The following is an 18,043-nucleotide window of genomic DNA, read 5'->3' as shown; positions in this document are numbered from 1 at the left end:
CACATAAGTTGACAAAACTTTTTTACTGCTTCTGAATTCAAGAGGCAGGCCTGGAGATAAAGCTTGATGGAAATGGAGATATTTCCGTGATCCATGAAGAACAATAAAAGAGGATTTTTTAAAATTAGGAATATTCCAGCAGGAATTAGGAATACCACAGATAAGAATATATTCAAATAACCCAATTAAAAATGGGCAAAGGATCTGAATGGACAAACGTTTCTCTAAAAAAAGATATACAAGGGCCAATAAGCACATGAAAAGATGCTCAAAATCATTATCCATTAGGGAAATGCAAACCAAGACTACAATGAGATACCATTTCACACCTACTAGGATGGCTGTAATAAAAAAGACAACTTATTGTGGTCATCATTTCATGATGTATGTAAGTCAAATCATTATGCTGTACACCTTGAACTTATACAGTGCTGTATGTCAATTATATCTCAATAACACTGGAAGGAAAAAAAGATAATAAGTGTTAGTGAGGATGTGGAGAAACTGGAACCCTCATGTACTGCTGGTGTTAATGTAAAATGATGCAGTGGCTTTGGAAAAGAGTATGGTAGTTCCTCTAATGATTAAAAACAGAGTTACTATATGACCCAGCAATTTCACTTCCAGTTATATATCCAAGGTAAATGAAGACATATGTTCACACAAAAACTTATACATGAATGCTCATAGCAGCATTATTCATAATAGCCAAAAAAGCAAACCATCCAAATCTCCATCGACCGATAAATGGATAAATAAAATTTGGTATAATCATACAATGGAATATTATTTGGCCATAATAAGGAATAAAGCACTGATACATGTTAACATGAATGAAATCTGAAAACATTATACTGGCTTTGTATATACCATATACCAGTATATGGTATGTATCATATATTGTATGATTCCATTTATATGAAATGGGATTTATAGAACAGGCAGATCTAAAGAGACAAAAAATTAATAATGCCTAGGGCTATGGTGGGGATGGAGGAAAGAAAAGGAAATGACTGATTGCTAATGGGTATAGAGTCTCTTTGTGGGGTGATAAAAATATTCTCAAAGTGTTGTGATAGCTGCACAACTCTGCAAATATACTAAAACCATTGAATTGTACATTTATTAATAGGTGAACTGCATGTTCTGTGATTTATATCTTAAAAAAGCTATATGTATTTTTTTTCCAGAAAAAGTACATATGCTGGGCGTGGTTGAGCTGTGGAACTCTGTGAAATTGCCTGTCAGAAATACTGCTAAGAGGCAGTGAAAAGGTGAGTTATCACTCACAGCAGGATACAGTGGAAAGAGCACAGAACAAGTCATAGATTCACTGGATTTTAAAACTGGGTATCTTCCAAAAAATCTGATCCAAGACATTCATGTCATGGACAAAGTAACTAAGACCAACCTAAATTAAGTAGCTTGGTTTTGACACATAGAAGTACTCAAATATTTATTGACTAATCCAAAACTAAAAGAAAAGTTGAAAACAACATTAATGTGGCTTCTATTTAGAATTCTGTATAAATGACAACCATTTGCTAATTTAAATAATCTCTTATTTTACCAAAAACTAGCATTATAAGAATAATTCTTTTTGTAGTTGAGTTCAAAGTTTAGTTCATGTATTTTAAATTGTCTTGCTTTCTTAATAGACATTCAAGGCTACAAATTTTCCTCTGAGGATCTGTTTGGCTGCATTCTGCAAGTTGTGATATATAGTAATCTTAATGCCATTTAGTTTATATTTTCTATTAGTTTATATTTTCATTTTTACTCTCATTTTAAAGAATATAGTCTCAACTTCTAAGAAGATGGAACTTTTTGGTAATCTTTTATTGTTAATTTCTAATTTTATTGCATTAAATCTAAGAGGTCAGTATAATCTGCTTTTTGAAATTTATTGAGATATTTTGAAGGCCTGTGGAAAAATAATGTTTTATACTACATCCAGATTTTCTTCTTAGGAAGCATGTTTTATATATCTAGAGTTAGCAAGTTCCCAAAGGAAAAACTAGACTCAGGGGTGTGTAGTTTTCCAATAAGCAGGAGAATGTGGATGTGTGGGTGTGAGGATATGGTGGTGGGTTAAAGGATAGTGAGTTCACTTTAAGGTTTAAGTAAACAAATTAACTTTCCTATAACAAACATATTGTATAACTTAGGAAAAAAAAACAATTTCTTTTAATGCATAGTTTATAAATTTCAGAGATCATACTAATGTAATTATAAACTTTATTTCTCTCACTAATGATCAGTAAAAAGAGAGGATCTTGCAACTAAAATATATAAATAGTGATATTTTACAGTTTATAATTACAAAAAATCTTTGCCCCATCTGACTTTTTCATCACAGTATTTTTGTAGTTACCAGAAAATAAATGTATTACCAAGAAAGGTAATGATTACCTCAGCATCATGGATTTCATAATTCGTCTCATTAATTTAAACTTCCATTTCCATGCTGAGAAATCAAAACCTATAATTTCTAATTAACATATTATAGTACATAGTAAATTTCTGTGAATGTTCCACTTATGATGAATACAACATGACCATTTAGTGTTCATTTACTATATGTCTGACACTATTTTAAGTGCTTTAAGTATACCAACTCATCAACAATAATTTGTAGTAAGGATTATTATTATCTTCACTTTACAGATGAGGAAACTGAGACAGTTGTTAAGCAACTTGCCTAAGGTCACATTGCTAGAAAGTGGTGGAATCAGGATTCAAACCCAGGTAGTCTGGCTGCAGCCTCCACCTCTTAAGTCATGTGAAAAGCACACATGAAAATTCAGGTACATTATCTCTGATAAACAAAATGACAGAAATAACTTAAAGACAACTGAGTTCAAAGAGTCAAATTATGACAGTTAATGTCTTCCTAATAATGATTTCCTATTTAAAAGCATTAACCCCAAATTATAATATAGACACATGGGGATTTATCTGAGGGTAAACATATTTGCATATTGAATCCAATTACTTAAAGATAGTCCTGTTAAACAGATACCTACAATTATGTATTACAATGTAATTTATTGAGCTTATTAGTTCTAAGATTTATCAGCATGTACTTCTGTTATGAATTTCATTTAAGTTTCATTTAAGGATTTTGTAAAATCAATTTGTTGATGTAAAACAAGGCTGTTGTGGACAATTAAAAAAAATAGACTAGTATGTTACAAAAGCTTTCAGAGAAATATAGTACGTATTTTAGAGGCCTTACCTCACTATAACATTTTAGCTAGCAGTGATACGTTTTAAACACCTTACCTTTGAGAATCCAAGTTCTGAAAGCAATCTGTCAGCTACAAATTCAATATACTGTTTCATCAAAACACAATTCATTCCGATGAGGCCAACTGGCAAGGCTTCTGTTAAAAACTCCTGAGATATAAAGAAAAACAGAATAAAGTAGAAAGAAAGAACAATAAATTGTATGTGTTTTCCAAATAAAAAGAGGGTTCTAATTTTATTAATCTTCTAAGTCACTGATCTTGTTCAAGGAAAGTACACTAGGATAAATTCTTTCAACATGGCAAACAATGCTCATTTGCTTAAAAATGTTTGGGGTGTTACTATTCACATTATTATTTCACATTCTCATATAGCCAAAGTAAATTGAAACTATTACACTACCGGCGTTTTTTAAAGTAGCACTTACAGGACCTGAATTTTTATGCTTTCTCAATAGAAAAAAAGGAGATACTTTGTTCTGAAATACCCAGAAAAAGATTCACCTAAGATGATTGCTGTGGGGAACATGACTATGAAAGGGAACTGGGAAAGAGAGAAAGCTCAATTAATAGAGAAAATGAGAAAGAAATAGAAATGGATCTGGGAATTGGGAGATAAACTGAACGCCAATTATATTGAAACACAGTGGTAAAGTTTTAATAAAGAAAAAATAAAAACATATTAACCATTTGGATTTAGTTCTAAAAGTGATTCAAGATTTATGCCTTTTCTCTCTTCTCAATATGAAAACTATGGCTGTTAAAGTATGCACTATTAAAAAGAAGTTTAAAAACTTATTTTACTTTTCAACTAGTTGTTTAAAATGATAAAAGTACTCTAAGTGAAGCATCCAGGTCTTTCCAGTTAGAGATCTTTACATGCCCTAAATCATACTTTACTATTCACTAATTCATTTATTTATTCATTCTGTGAACATTTGATGCATGCTTCAAGCTAGATACCCTGCTAGTTTAAGAATACAAAACAAGAAACCATCACTGCCCTCTAGCAGCTAAAAACCTAGAGAGCTAAGATAATTAAAATAGTTTGTTATGGCATGAAATTTGACAGATCAATGAGACAAAAAAGTAGTCCTGAAACAAATTATAGTATACATAAGATCTTAATATATAATAAAGACTGACTTATAAACCAAATTATAAGTTGACATAATAACTGCAATACATCATCTATTGGTACTGCCAGGTTGACCATATAATATTGCTGATACCTATTTTGACCTACAAAATGGCAATTTCATGTGTCAACCTAATGAAATAATGGTACAAACATCAAAGAAAGAGAGATGTGCTAATTATGTAAGCTTTCCTGCTTACCTGCTCAATTTCAACAGCATTAACAATGATCTCCCTAACCCTTTCTTCTGAAGGCTTATTTACTAAGTATTGAAACATCAGGCAAGCAAAGTCACAGTGAAGCCCCTAAAATAGAAGAAAAATATCACTGTCAAAGGACATTTAATCAGCTATTTTCACACAGTGATGCATCAGGCATTATATAAAGTAGTTAGGAATGCAACACTGAACTTCTGGAAGACAGAAGAAGGATTAACAGGGTCAGGAACTTCTTTTCTTCAAGCCTTATTAAAATGCCAATTATAATAACCTATAATGAAAAATTTTCAATGCCAGCAAATCTCAGTTCATTAACATGAAAGAAGAATTAATTAACAACAAATCTGCAACCAAAAGCATTTTGGAAAGGAAAACAAAGAAGAATCAAAATGCAAATTCGCTAATTTTTAGTGTTTTTTAAAAAATTAAGAAATGATTGAAAAACAATTAAGTATTTAAAGAACAGGTGAAACTCACAGATTTCAAAAACACAAGTTATATTAAACAAGAATGGCTCAAGATAGAATTAAATTCAGTGTAATGAAAATGGAAACTGAAGAATTAAGGATACCATCTGAAGCTGTATAAAGCAGAAATGACATTGCAGATAACTCAACGACAAAAGAAAGCAAAATTGTGAAATACCTTGAGAACAGAATAGTTATGCAAATATATGAAGTGATATAGAAATTAAATAATTGGAGAACAGAATAGTTATGCAAATATATGAAATGATATAGAAATTAAATAATTGGAGAACAGAGCAAGGAGATTCAACCTACAATAATTGGGATTTCAAAACACAGAACAGATGGTATAAAGCTGAAAACAACAGACGAAAATTTCAAAAAAAAAACAAAAAGAGAAAGGTCAGAGACATAGAAAGATGATGGAGTTCTAAACAAAATTAACAATTAGAGACTGACAACAAGGCAGAGTCAATTAACATTTCTAAACTACAAAGAAAAAGAAATGAATCTGTAAGCCAACAAGGGAGGAGAAGGTGGAAGGACTACACACTTTAGAGGATTACAAATCAGAGCTGCTTAGCTTTTTCTAAATGAAACAACAAAAACCCAGACAATTGAAAGATAAGACTCAAATCAAGGGTTGTTTTCCAAGGATTATTTACCTAGTTAAATTGTCATTCCCAGAAGAAACCATTAGGAAAAAAACTCTTTAAATAGCTGATCTTAGAAAATTTACTAGTGAAACATACCCCCTCCACTTGACTCAAGAGGATATTTCAAATTACCAAATTTCAAATGAACTGCTGAAAGGTGACAACGTAGGTTGATTAGAACCGACAGCTAGCTACCTATTACAGAGATGAGTAAGTCAAAGGCAGGCACTTGTAATTGTTAAATCAATAAGGGAATAAAATTAATTTTGAGGTTTAAAGCGACTCTAATCAAAATCCTAGTGGGGTTGTTTTTAAGTTAAAAAATTAATCTGGAAGACTAAATGGGCAGAATCTTTTAAGAACACTTTAAAAATAAAAGTTATGAGATTTAGCCTACTAATTATCAAAACATAAAAAACTACAATAATTAAAATAGTTTATTATGGCATGATATTGACATATAGGTTAATGAAAAAGAAAAAGCCCTGAAACAGATTTTAGTATACTTGAAGTCTTAATATATAATAAAGAAGACATCACAAGTCAATGGAGAAGGAAGGATTACTTAAAGAGAATTGGAAAAACTTCCGAAGAGTGTGTGAAATAAAATTAAGTTACATTCTAACTTATCCTATGCTTTATTTATATTACATTCCATACTTGTACTAAAGAAATTTCAATGGCATTAAAGAGTTAAATGTTCAAAACCAAAGTATGTGTGACTATTTAACTCATCTCTGAAAGTAGATCCCACGAATTTCAGGGTTTTGTACATTAAAAGAACAAACAGGGGACACACAATTTTTGAGGGCAGGAGCCCACTGTGTCCCCCTTTGCCTGGCAAAGTAATAGAGCTATCCTCTTCTACTTCACCCAAAACTCTGTCCCCTGAGATTCGATTTGGCACGGGTATACAGAGAGGCCAAGCTTTCGGTAACAATTTTGGTGATCACCAAGGGACTGCCTCGGGGACGGTCGGGGGGGGGGTGTCCCTAGAAGCCAGATCACCTGGGACGCTTGCCTGGAGGCCGAGCCCCCAGTGATAACCCTGTCTGCCATCCTGGCAGCTGGAACTCTGAGGTGGGAATAGACAGAGGAAGAGGGACCGCCCTAGCAACTGCCAAGGCCCTTTTTGCCTTGAGGACATTCCTCCCTTCCTCTCTTCCTCCTGCCTGGACCGCCCTGGACGAACTACTCCTAGGAATTGTTTTGGGGAAGCAGAAAAGATAGCGTCTGATGTCGCAACACCTCTGCCAGAATCTGGGTAAGTCCCTGGGAGTGCACTCCCAGGCTCCTTCAATTTTGTCCCTCTGAAGAACTTTTGGTTCCATCTGGGGAACGTTTGGTTCCCATCTGGGGATTTTCTGTTTCAGAAATCCCATCTGCAAGGCGCAGCTTAGACTAAGGTCATGGGATAAGTGGACTTGGAAGCAACCACTCTGAGCTTTGTGCTGTCTGTTTTTTTCTGGCATAAGGCTTCCGTCTGCTGGCGAGGGTTCTGTTTTGTTTTCAGTCCGCTCATGAGTGTTCTATCAATCAAATATAGGAAGTGCTCCTTCTTTTTCTTCTCCTTCTTCTTCTTTTCCTTCTCCTCCTTCTTCCTCCTCTCCTTCTTCTCTGTTTTCTTTTTTTCTCCTTCTCCTTCTTCCTCTTCCCCTTCCCCTCCTTCTCCTCCTCTTTCTCCATCTGATAGCCCCCTGGGAAAAATCTTGGCAGACTCATCGACCTATAGTTCTAAACCTATAACTAGGAAAAAAATGAAATTCTATTGTAATTCTGTTTGGCCAACGTACATTCTTGAAAATGAGGAAAGATGGTCTTTGTTTTTTTTCGTTGTTGTTGTTGTTGTTTTTTGCGGTACGCGGGCCTTTCACTGTTGTGGCCTCTCCCATTGCGGAGCTTAAGCTCCGGACACGCAGGCTCAGCGGCCCTGGCTCACGGGCCCAGACGCTCTGCGGCATGTGGGATCTTCCCGGACCAGGGCACGAACCCGTGTCCCCTGCATCCGCGGGCGGACTCCCAACCACTGCGCCACCAGGGAAGCCCAAATGACGAAAGATGGTCTTTGAATGGTAGCCTAAATTATTATACTGTTCTCCAGCTAGAGCTGTTTTGTCATAGGAATAGAAAGACAGGAGAAATTCCATATGTTCAAGCATTCACGCAGTTACATAATAAAAGTGAGCAGCTAGTTAACAAGCTGATGGTACAAAGAGAAAGGAAAGTCATTTTGCCTAGAGCTGGTTGTTTCTGAAGGGAAAGGAAAATAAGGAAGACTGAGAAAAGAGTTGTACATGTTTTGTTCGTGGGACCATGTTTGTTGTAAGTATGCATGTCAGTACATTGACCGGTTGAGACGTCTTTGAATAACAGGGCTCACTAACAGGGCTCACGTGTGACAACACCAGGGAATCCGTCCTATTGTGTCTGGTTTTGCCTGTGGCAGAATGTTGGTTGGGATTTTCCCTTCTGGACTAGCCTTGTTATGGGTGATCAGAGCTCTGTTCCATCTTATAACACCCCACCCAGGGTATTTTTACAAAATTGGAAGATCTTCAGCTATTCCCCCATGAAAAGGAATTGTTATTTCTCTCCCCCTGTGCCTGGGCCCACCAGAACACTTATTTTATCTAGACCATCTCTAGTTCCTGAGAGTGAAGAAAAAGGCAGGGAAAGAAGGCCTTTTTAAACTCAAGCAAAAAAATTCAGATCTCTGGTTCAGTCTTCACATAAAAGTTAACTTGTAAATGAGCTCTATCTAATTGACTTAAAAGTAAACACTTACAAATTAAATCAAAATGTCTAGAAAAATGGCCAAGATAAATTTTAGGACCACATGATCTGGGAAATATTCAGTACTGAATTAATATCTGCTATTGAAGGTGGCTTAAGCTTGTTGGTTTGATTAATATAGACATGTCTTTAGACATGTCATCAGTGTTAAGTAATGCAAGTGAGATAAGAGCTTTTGGGTAAACTCTTTAGGAATAATTCTCCATAAGAAAGCACATGTTTTTAAAGTTGTGCATGATCAGGATTTTCAAAGATTGGGTTAAATCTATTTGGGTAAATGGATTTTGTTGGGAGTGGGCTAGGGCAAGACCAGATTCCTATTTGCCCTTGAAATCTTTTCACTTTGTATAAAATGAGTAAGTATTGTTTGGCAGTTTCTAAAGGTTCTTTTGATCTCCAGCTAACTTTGAGATTCTTCAGAGGGCCCCTGAGGCATCTCAGAGAGAAATATTTAACTAGGATTATTTGGTATGTTAAATTAAATGTAATCAGTCAAGTTAAATGTAATCCTGGTTATTGTAACCAAGTTTCTTTACCAATTACATTGCAGTCAGATGCTTAACTGAGCCCTTTTAAGTCTTTCTGCTGCTGTACTCTGATGCTTTTGCAAAGGTACTTCATCTTCAAGAAGACTTATGTGAAGGACCCCTTTTGACAAATACAGGTCTCTGATAAATTTCATATCATACAGCTGAGCTGGTTAAGAAATGTTAAAATCTTAATGGAGAATCTGATGGCTTCATAAAAAGTTAGCAAAAGGATTAGTTACCGAGTGGGCTGGTAAATAATGTTTATGGTTTTCCCAGACATAGGGAAGCCCTTCCCCTCAAGCTACTTATGACTTAGAACAATTGGGTAAATTACACCTCTGTAGGAAAAACTGAAATATTCTTTTCTCTCTGCCTAGTCCCTCCAGAAATTGGAGACTCTTGGGTTATGAAAATGGGGGTAATTTTAGAGAAAAGGATTATGTTTCAATAGATATGAAATTCTAGTTCTGTTAATTGAAGTTTGAATTTATGAAAGTTATTGTGTTAGTCACACTTTTGCCCTGATGTTTAGGAGGAAAGGAAAACTACCCAGTGAAGGTATCAGAGTGTAATTACTCATCATGTACCACTGCTTGTTTTATGTCTATTGCTGAAAGCACATGTACAATGCTTGTGTGACAATTGGGTATAAATGATAAAATGTATAGCCTATAAAGCATGTCCTCATTAACATACCTCTGTGCTTGTTCACTATACTTGATCAGTTTTCCCCCAATGTGGATTGACTAGGTAAATACAAAGGAGGCCTAGCACCAAGGGACATGATCTACACCTGGGGCAAACAGCTGAATCACCCTGGCACCAAGGGACAGATATTTTGATCATCAATGTCTTCTACTGAAAGACTTGCAATCAAAAGGGGAAATGAAAGAAAAAAATCTGCACATATTGAGGTATGAGGAAGTCACTCTGGTCTATACATGGTTTAACTTTAAAAAGCGGTAAAAAGCGGCCTGTTTTGTGGCCTTTCAGACGTGCATTGTACATCTGCTTTAACATTGACATGGGGAATGCATTTGAGAGTCAAAATGGAGTAATTATGATAAAACTACATGACCATTGTGGATGTGATTTCAGACACATTCATTCCTGTATTGTTGTAAACTTGGAATTTTCTGAGCTATGTCAAACTCAAGGATGCCACAAGGATTTAAAAATTCCCCCACCCTCTTCAATGAGATTTTGGCTGAAGATTTAAGAGGATCACACCTGGATCAAGGTTGAGTAGAAGCCTTTCCAGCCAGAAGGGAAAAAGTAGTAACAGTCAAAAAGAGAAACATCTCTAACACAGGAAGAAAAAAATTAAACAGTATGTACAACAGACTGGTCAATTGTTAACTGTATGCATGGATGAGTTTATGTTCCACAGGTCTCCCCCTCACCTGGAAGCTCTCTTGCATCCCCTCAAAGCAGGAGACAAGGTGCTGCTGAAAGTATGGAAAGAGCAAGGACCTAAGCAGCAGCTTAAAGAGAAACAGAAGGGATCCTAGGAAGGGATCCTATAACATTCTTCTTACTACTCATGTCTCTCTAAAATGGGATGGAGTAAAGCCATGGGTACATCACACCAGAGTAAGATTACCAGAGACTGACCAGCCAAGCCTGCCTACAGCCAGCGAGCAGACTCCCGAGAAGTGGACATCTCACCCTTCGGGAAACTTAAATATTTGTTCCGACAAGCGGAATGAAAATTCTGTTTTCTTAGCCTTTCTCATACCTTCTACCTATAGATTCATATGCTGATTCTTTTTGATAATTCTAATGGCTAGATATGTAGTCAGCTTCCTATTTCCAGGTCTTCAGGATTGCCTTGATGGGTTTTCACCATACAAGGGATAGTTTGGAAACAACTGGCTACAACAAGTCTCTCCTCAGTACCAGTTCCAAACTGGCCTTCAGACCTATCCTGAATTCCTAAGGGAATGAGATCCATTCTGTCTATTAAAGTTCCAGTCGTCACTCTTACCTCTAACTGGACCAAGGAATTGAGATCTTAATCATATAAGACTCGGATCCAGGATGTGGAACTCAAATATGTTTAATTTGGTATCTATTGCCCCAAAATTAGGCAGGACTATGCCCCATCTGAGCAGGAAGTAGTCAGAACAGTCATCACCCACTTCCCTGAAAGATCTGGGGAAAGATAAAAACCGAAGTAAGGATTAAAACCAATTCTTCCTAAAACAGGGTTCCTCCGTTTATGATTAACATCTCTATCCAAAATGATTGTTCCCTTTCTTGTCCAGTATCTGTCCTCAAGATTGAGGAATATCAAAGAAAAGGTGGAGTGAAACTGAGTGAGGCCCTGTGGTGTTCCCAGGCTTGGAGGCCCTTTTGTCCCCCATTTCTTGTAGGCAAGACTCCAGCCTCCATGACCTTCCCTGAGTTCCAAAGGGCAGATTCGAACAGAGAAATGTAGTTTTCTTCGAGGTCAGGAGCCCACTGTGTCCCCCTTTGCCTAGCAAAGAAATAAAGCTATCCTCTTCTACTTCACCCAAAAAAAAAAAAAAAAGAACAAACAAAATTAAAAAGCAAATGACAAACTGGGAAAATATTTGCAGTAAATATAACAAAATTCATATTTTATATTATATTCATGTGATAAATATAACAAACTCAATAAACAAATACTTATTGAAAGAGCCCAATCAGTTACTGTGCATTGGGAATATATACCGATGGTAATAAAAGCAAAAGACCAGAACAGGTAACTACAGAAAAAAAGACAAATGACTAGTATCACTATGAAAACAATGTTCAATCTAAGCAGTAATCAGATAAATGCAACTAAAACTAATAATGAGATACTAACTACTCCTATCAAATTTATCCAATGTTTAACAAGTAAATCTGGTAAGGGTATAGTAAGAAAAGACATTTTCATACATTGTTAGGCGGGGCTACAAATTGTTATCTGATTTCTGGAAAGAAATCTGCAAGTGAGTATGATGGCCTTTAAAATGTTCATGCCTTATACTCTAGTAGTTTTATTTCTAGGGAATATACCTTAGGAAAATAGTATGAAATTAAGACAAAGCTTATATACAAAGATAGTCATTTTGCATTATAGCAAAACAAACAAAAAACCAGGAAACGACCTAAATTTCTAATTATAGTCAAATAAATGATACATGTACTCATTAGGATATGTAATATATAATCTAACAAAACTGTTTCCGAAAAATGCTTAATGTCATAGAATAATGTTCATAATATTCTGCTTAGTGAAAAAAGATGATCTTAGCTCAAAAAAATATGAAAAACGCAGAATATCTCAAATTATAAAAATATGTTTGTATATATTTACATAGGTTTAAATGTAGAAAATTGTCCAGAAGGAAATACAAAATATGGAAGGTGGCTATCTCTGAGTGTTGAGACTGAATGATTTTATTCTCTTAATTCTCTATAATAATCATATATAACATTAATAATAAAAATTATTAGAAATTTAAAGACACAAAACAACACAAAGTAATTATACAAAGCATTTTTTTTTCTTTTGGCCATGCCATGCGGTTTGCAGGATCTTAGTTCCCCAACCAGGGATTGAACCTGCTCCCCCTTAGCAGTGAAAGCACAGAGTCCTAACCACTGGACTATGAGGGGATTCCCAAAAAGTACTTTTACATATTGTTTCATTGCATTTTAACAAAAGCCTGTTAAGGTGTATAACTGAAGAAACTGAGGCTCAGAGAAGTTAAGTAACTTGACAAGGTCACTTTAGAAATAAGCTGAGGAGCCAGGATTAGTCAATCAATGTGACCCAAATGGCTATAATGGTCTAACACTGAGAACACAAAGATAAATAAAAAGTTTTCTGCACTCAAGGAACTTGAGTCCAGTAGAGGAGAGAGACAAGAGTGCAATAGAAAACTACTAGAGCTAATCAATGAATTTGATAAAGTAGCAGGATACAAAATTAATACACAGAAGTCTCTGGCATTCTTATACACTAATGATGAAAAATCTGAAAGTGAAATTAAGAAAATACTCCCATTTACCATTGCAACAAAAAGAATAAAATATCTAGGAATAAACCTACGTAAGGAGACAAAAGACCTGTATGCAGAAAATTATAAGACACTGATGAAAGAAATTAAAGATGATACAAACAGATGGAGAGATATACCATGTTCTTGGATTGGAAGAATCAACATTCTGAAAATGACTCTACTACACAAAGCGATCTACAGATTCAATGCAATCCCTATCAAACTACCACTGGCATTTTTCACAGAAGTAGAACAAAAAATTTCACAATTTGTATGGAAACACAAAAGATCCCGAATAGCCAAAGCAATCTTGAGAAAGAAAAACAGAGCTGGAGGAATCAGGCTCCCTGACTTCAGACTATAATACAAAGCTACAGAAATCAAGACAGTATGGTACTGGCACAAAAACAGAAATATAGATCAATGGAACTGGATAGAAAGCCCAGAGATAAACCCATGCACATATGGTCACCTTATCTTTGATAAAGGAGGCAAGAATATACAGTGGAGAAAAGACAGCCTCTTCAATAAGTGGTGCTGGGAAAACTGGACAGCTACATGTAAAAGTATGAAATTAGAAAACTCCCTAACACCACACACAAAAATAAACTCAAAATGGATTAAAGACCTAAATGTAAGGCCAGACACTATAAAACTCTTAGAGGAAAACATAGGCAGAACACTCTATGACATAAATCACAGCAAGATCCTTTTTGACCCACCTCCTAGAGAAATGGAAATAAAAACAAAAATAAACAAATGGGACCTAATGAAACTTAAAGCTTTTGCACAGCAAAGGAAACCATAAACAAGACGAAAAGACAACACTCAGAATGGGAGAAAATATTTGTAAATGAAGCAACTGACAAAGGATTAATCTCCAAAATTTACAAGCAGCTCATGCAGCTCAATAACAAAAAATCAAACAACCCAATCCAAAAATGGGCAGAAGACCTAAATAGACATTTCTCCAAAGAAGATATACAGATTGTCAACAAACACATGAAAGAATGCTCAACATCATTAATCATTAGAGAAATGCAAATCAAAAGTACAATGAGATATCATCACACACCGGTCAGAATGGCCATCATCAAAAAATCTAGAAACAATAAATGCTGGAGAGGGTGTGGAGAAAAGGGAACACTCTTGCACTGTTGGCGGGAATGTAAATTGATACAGCCACTGTGGAGAACAGTATGGCAGTTCCTTAAAAAACTAAAACTAGAATTACCATATAACCCAGCAATCCCACTACTGGGCATATACCCTGAGAAAACCATAATTCAAAAAGAGTCATGTACCAAAATGTTCATTGCAGCTCTATTTACAATAGCCAGGACATGGAAGCAACCTAAGTGTCCATCAACAGATGAATGGATAAAGAAGATGTGGCACATATATACAATGGAATATTACTCAGCCATAAAAAGAAACGAAATTGAGTTATTTGTAGTGAGGTGGATAGACCCACAGTCTGTCATACAGAGTGAAGTAAGTCAGAAGGAGAAAAACAAATACTGTATGCTAACACATATATATGGAATCTAAGAAAAAAAAATGTCATGAAGAATCTAGGGGTAAGACGGGAATAAAGACACAGACCTACCAGAAAATGGACTTGAGGATATGGGGAGGGGGAAGGGTAAGCTGTGACAAGGTGAGAGAGTGGCATGGACATATATACACTACCAAACGTAAAATAGATAGCTGGTGGGAAGCAGCCGCATAGCACAGGGAGATCAGCTAGGTGGTTTGTGACCACCTAGAGGGGTGGGATAGGCAGGATGGGAGGGAGGGAGACACAAGAGGGAAGAGATATGGGAACATATGTATATGTATAACTGATTCACTTTGTTATAAAGCAGAAACTAACACACCATTGTAAAGCAATTATACTCCAATAAAGATGTTAAAAAAAAAGAAGTGCAATACATGTTATGGACTCTAAGGTAGGGACAAGTTCAGGTTTCAGAGGAATACATAGAACAAAGAGTGGTCAGTTTTACCTAATTGGGGTAGGAAAGTTTTAAGTGGCAACTTGTGAGAAGGTAATCAACAGATGAAAACAAAAATGGTAGAAAAGATGGAAAGAGTGTTGCAGACAGAGGGAGACAAGATTTAATGACTGACTGGATATAGCAAAAAAAAAAAAAAAGAAGCAATCTAAAATGACTCCCAAATTTCAAATTCGTATGACTGGGTAGAAGGTAGAGGCACTCAATGAGACAGAGAAAACAGGAAGAACACATTTCAGGAGAAAGATGATGAGCTTGATACTAGGTTTGAGATATCTGTGGAGCCTTCCAGGAGAAAACGTCTATCATGCACTTGAATTTATGGGTTTGGAGCTCAGGAAAGAATAACCAGGCTACAGATAAAGTTTTAATTGTTATGAGCATCTAGGTGGCAGCTGATTCCATGGGAATAAATAAGATCAGCCAGGAGGTCATGTATAGGGAAGGAGAGCGACCAAAGTGGGAACCCAGGAGTACATTGGTACATAAGGATGGGCAGAGATTGAGGAGGAACAGTAAGAGAGGTAGGAAGAAAACACAGTCTTAAAATCCAAGGAAGAAATGACTTCCTGTTTTATTTTAATTAACAGGATATTTGTGTCACCATAAGTATTTTCAGCAGAAGGAAAAATAAATGAACAGCAGCTATGATTACAAATATAAGTAGAAGAATACTTCATTCCTTACTTCATCTCTGCTGATGAGTTCATTGGAAAAAGTAAGTCCAGGCATAAGTCCTCTTTTCTTTAGCCAGAATATAGCAGCAAAAGATCCCGAGAAGAAAATTCCTTCTACAGCAGCAAAGGCCACCACCCTTTCCCCTGGGAGACAAAAAATAGTTTCACTTTCTGAAATATCATATACTGCAGACATTTTCAAGCTTATATATGTATAATATATACCTTTACATATATTTTTTAATAATAATATCACAACTGTTTTGCCAAGAAACACAATCAACAAGTTAGTGCTGCGGCCAAGTCTTCAGAGGAGGAAGTTTGCCACCTCTACCTACTAGAGCAGAAAGGTATGTCAACTTCAGGTCTTAGGTCCAACACTGGACTCCTGCAGGTCTTGGAATGTGGACAAAGGAGAGCCTTCCACACGCAAAAAAAGAGGTGATATATCTGTGCACCACACATGCCTGTGAGTGCAGGTACGTGTTTGTTTGGTTTTTTTTTGCAGGTACGTGTTTGTGAATGCAATATGTACATACATGTATGTTTGAACACTATGCTCTGTTGACCCTTTTGAAAACAAAAATAGCTCTTTAAACTAGTGACTTATTTGTTTTAGGATGGAGAGTTATCATTAATTTAACATAGATTACTATATTTTCATCTTGCTATTAATAAGATAATAGGTATAATTGATTCATTTTTAATTGACATAAATGTGATGTCATGTGAATGTTCATCTATAAGGGAACTAGACTATAATTTTATACAAACTTTGAATAAGAGGAACATTGTCATTTTAACTATTCTATGCATTCACATGAATGCTACAGAATGAAAATCATAACAGAAATAATTATAGAAGGCTATTCTTTTTGGAGAAGATTAAAGGATTATGAGCGTTAAATTTTACAAATTTTCAAGAATAGATGTGAGCTACAAATGTTCCAAAACGTTTCTTCTAAAAGCTATAATGAATTGTAAAGGCCTCATGATTTTAGAGATAGGAAAGTAGGATGTATTTTTAAGATACAGCTAACCTCTATGATGCAATGCAATAAGATTGTGTAACTCATACTTATTTTGATGTTTGAAATGTAATTTCATTACGTATATTAAGGTTGAATCTATATATTTAATGTTTTAAAGTTCTTTAAAGATATTTTAAAAAACTAAGCAGTATATCTCACTTTTTTAAAAAACTAAGCAGATTGTCACAGGATGACTGCCACCCTCCTCTATTTTCTCTATTTCTAGGTTACTTCTTTGGTAGTATCATGAAAGACATGCTTTCTGTGAGCCTGTCCATCATTTTCTATCCACACTAATCTTTTCAGTGCATATTGAACACCTTGACATTTCCCTTTGTTTTTCTCTAAAGCCAATGTTTCTCAAAATGTGCTTCTCAATCCACTTGTGAGAAAATCAGCTGGGTATAAAATGCAGATCACTCTCTGGTGAGGACCAGGAATTGGCAGGATTTTTCCACAAATTCTCCAGATGATTTTATGCACACTGAGAATCACTGCTTTTCTCATTCTTGAAATGAACTGAAAGCAATGCAGACATATATGTTTCTTCCCTGATACACTACATCTTGCCCATATCCTACACTATATCACTGGTTCTTGACGTGTGGTCCAGGGATCCCTGGAGATCCACAGACCCAGGAGGTCTGTGAAGTCAAAACTATTTTCATAGTAATAATAAGACACTATTTATCTTTTTTACCATCATTCTGTCATGAATATACAAGTGGTGTTTTCCAAAGGCTACACAACAATATTCACAACAATCTGAAAAGCCTGGTAAAATACTTCTCCTTTTTCTAACTACATATCTGAAGGAGGTTGGATTTTCTTTATATACTTCAACCAAAACAACATTCTGCAACAAATTGAATGCAGAAGCAGATATAATCCAGCTATCCTCCTATTAAGTCAGACATTAAAGAGATTTGCAAAAATAAAAAACTAGGCCATTCTCATTCCAGTGAGAATGGAATGGCCAAAACTAGGCCATTCCAATTTTTTGGGAAAATACAGTGTTTCTTTTCATAAATATACATTATTTATTTCAAACTGCAATGGGTTATTACTGTTAATTTAATATGCATTAATAATTAAATATTTTGAAAATTTCTTGGCTTTAATTTCTAATATGAAAATATCAATAGATATAACCAGTCCTCAATAATTTTTAAGAGTGCAAAGGAGTACTTAGACCAAAAATTTTGAGACCTCTTTCCCCACATGATGAATAAAACCAGAAAGTAAAGACAA

At 35.4% G+C, this 18,043-nt stretch overlaps 1 protein-coding gene across 1 annotated transcript in view; it reads right to left on the bottom strand.

Annotated features, from left to right (window-relative positions):
* Nucleotides 1-18,043, bottom strand: part of RRM2B (ribonucleotide reductase regulatory TP53 inducible subunit M2B) — a 37,445-nt gene that overhangs the window by 4,352 nt on the left and 15,050 nt on the right. Inside the window, exons 6-8 of the mRNA XM_082674855.1 lie at nt 15,772-15,905; nt 4,587-4,691; nt 3,286-3,399 (exon numbers count right to left, since the gene is read on the bottom strand). Of these exons, the coding sequence (XP_082530981.1) occupies nt 3,286-3,399; nt 4,587-4,691; nt 15,772-15,905 (353 nt within the window). The remainder of the gene's footprint in view (nt 1-3,285; nt 3,400-4,586; nt 4,692-15,771; nt 15,906-18,043) is intronic.

Source organism: Grampus griseus (genome assembly GCF_964374135.1).
Source record: "Grampus griseus genome assembly, chromosome: 17".
In the NCBI taxonomy this organism is placed as follows: domain Eukaryota; kingdom Metazoa; phylum Chordata; class Mammalia; order Artiodactyla; family Delphinidae; genus Grampus; species Grampus griseus.
Note: the sequence above shows the minus strand (reverse complement) of the source record. Positions and strands in the feature narration are given on the sequence as shown.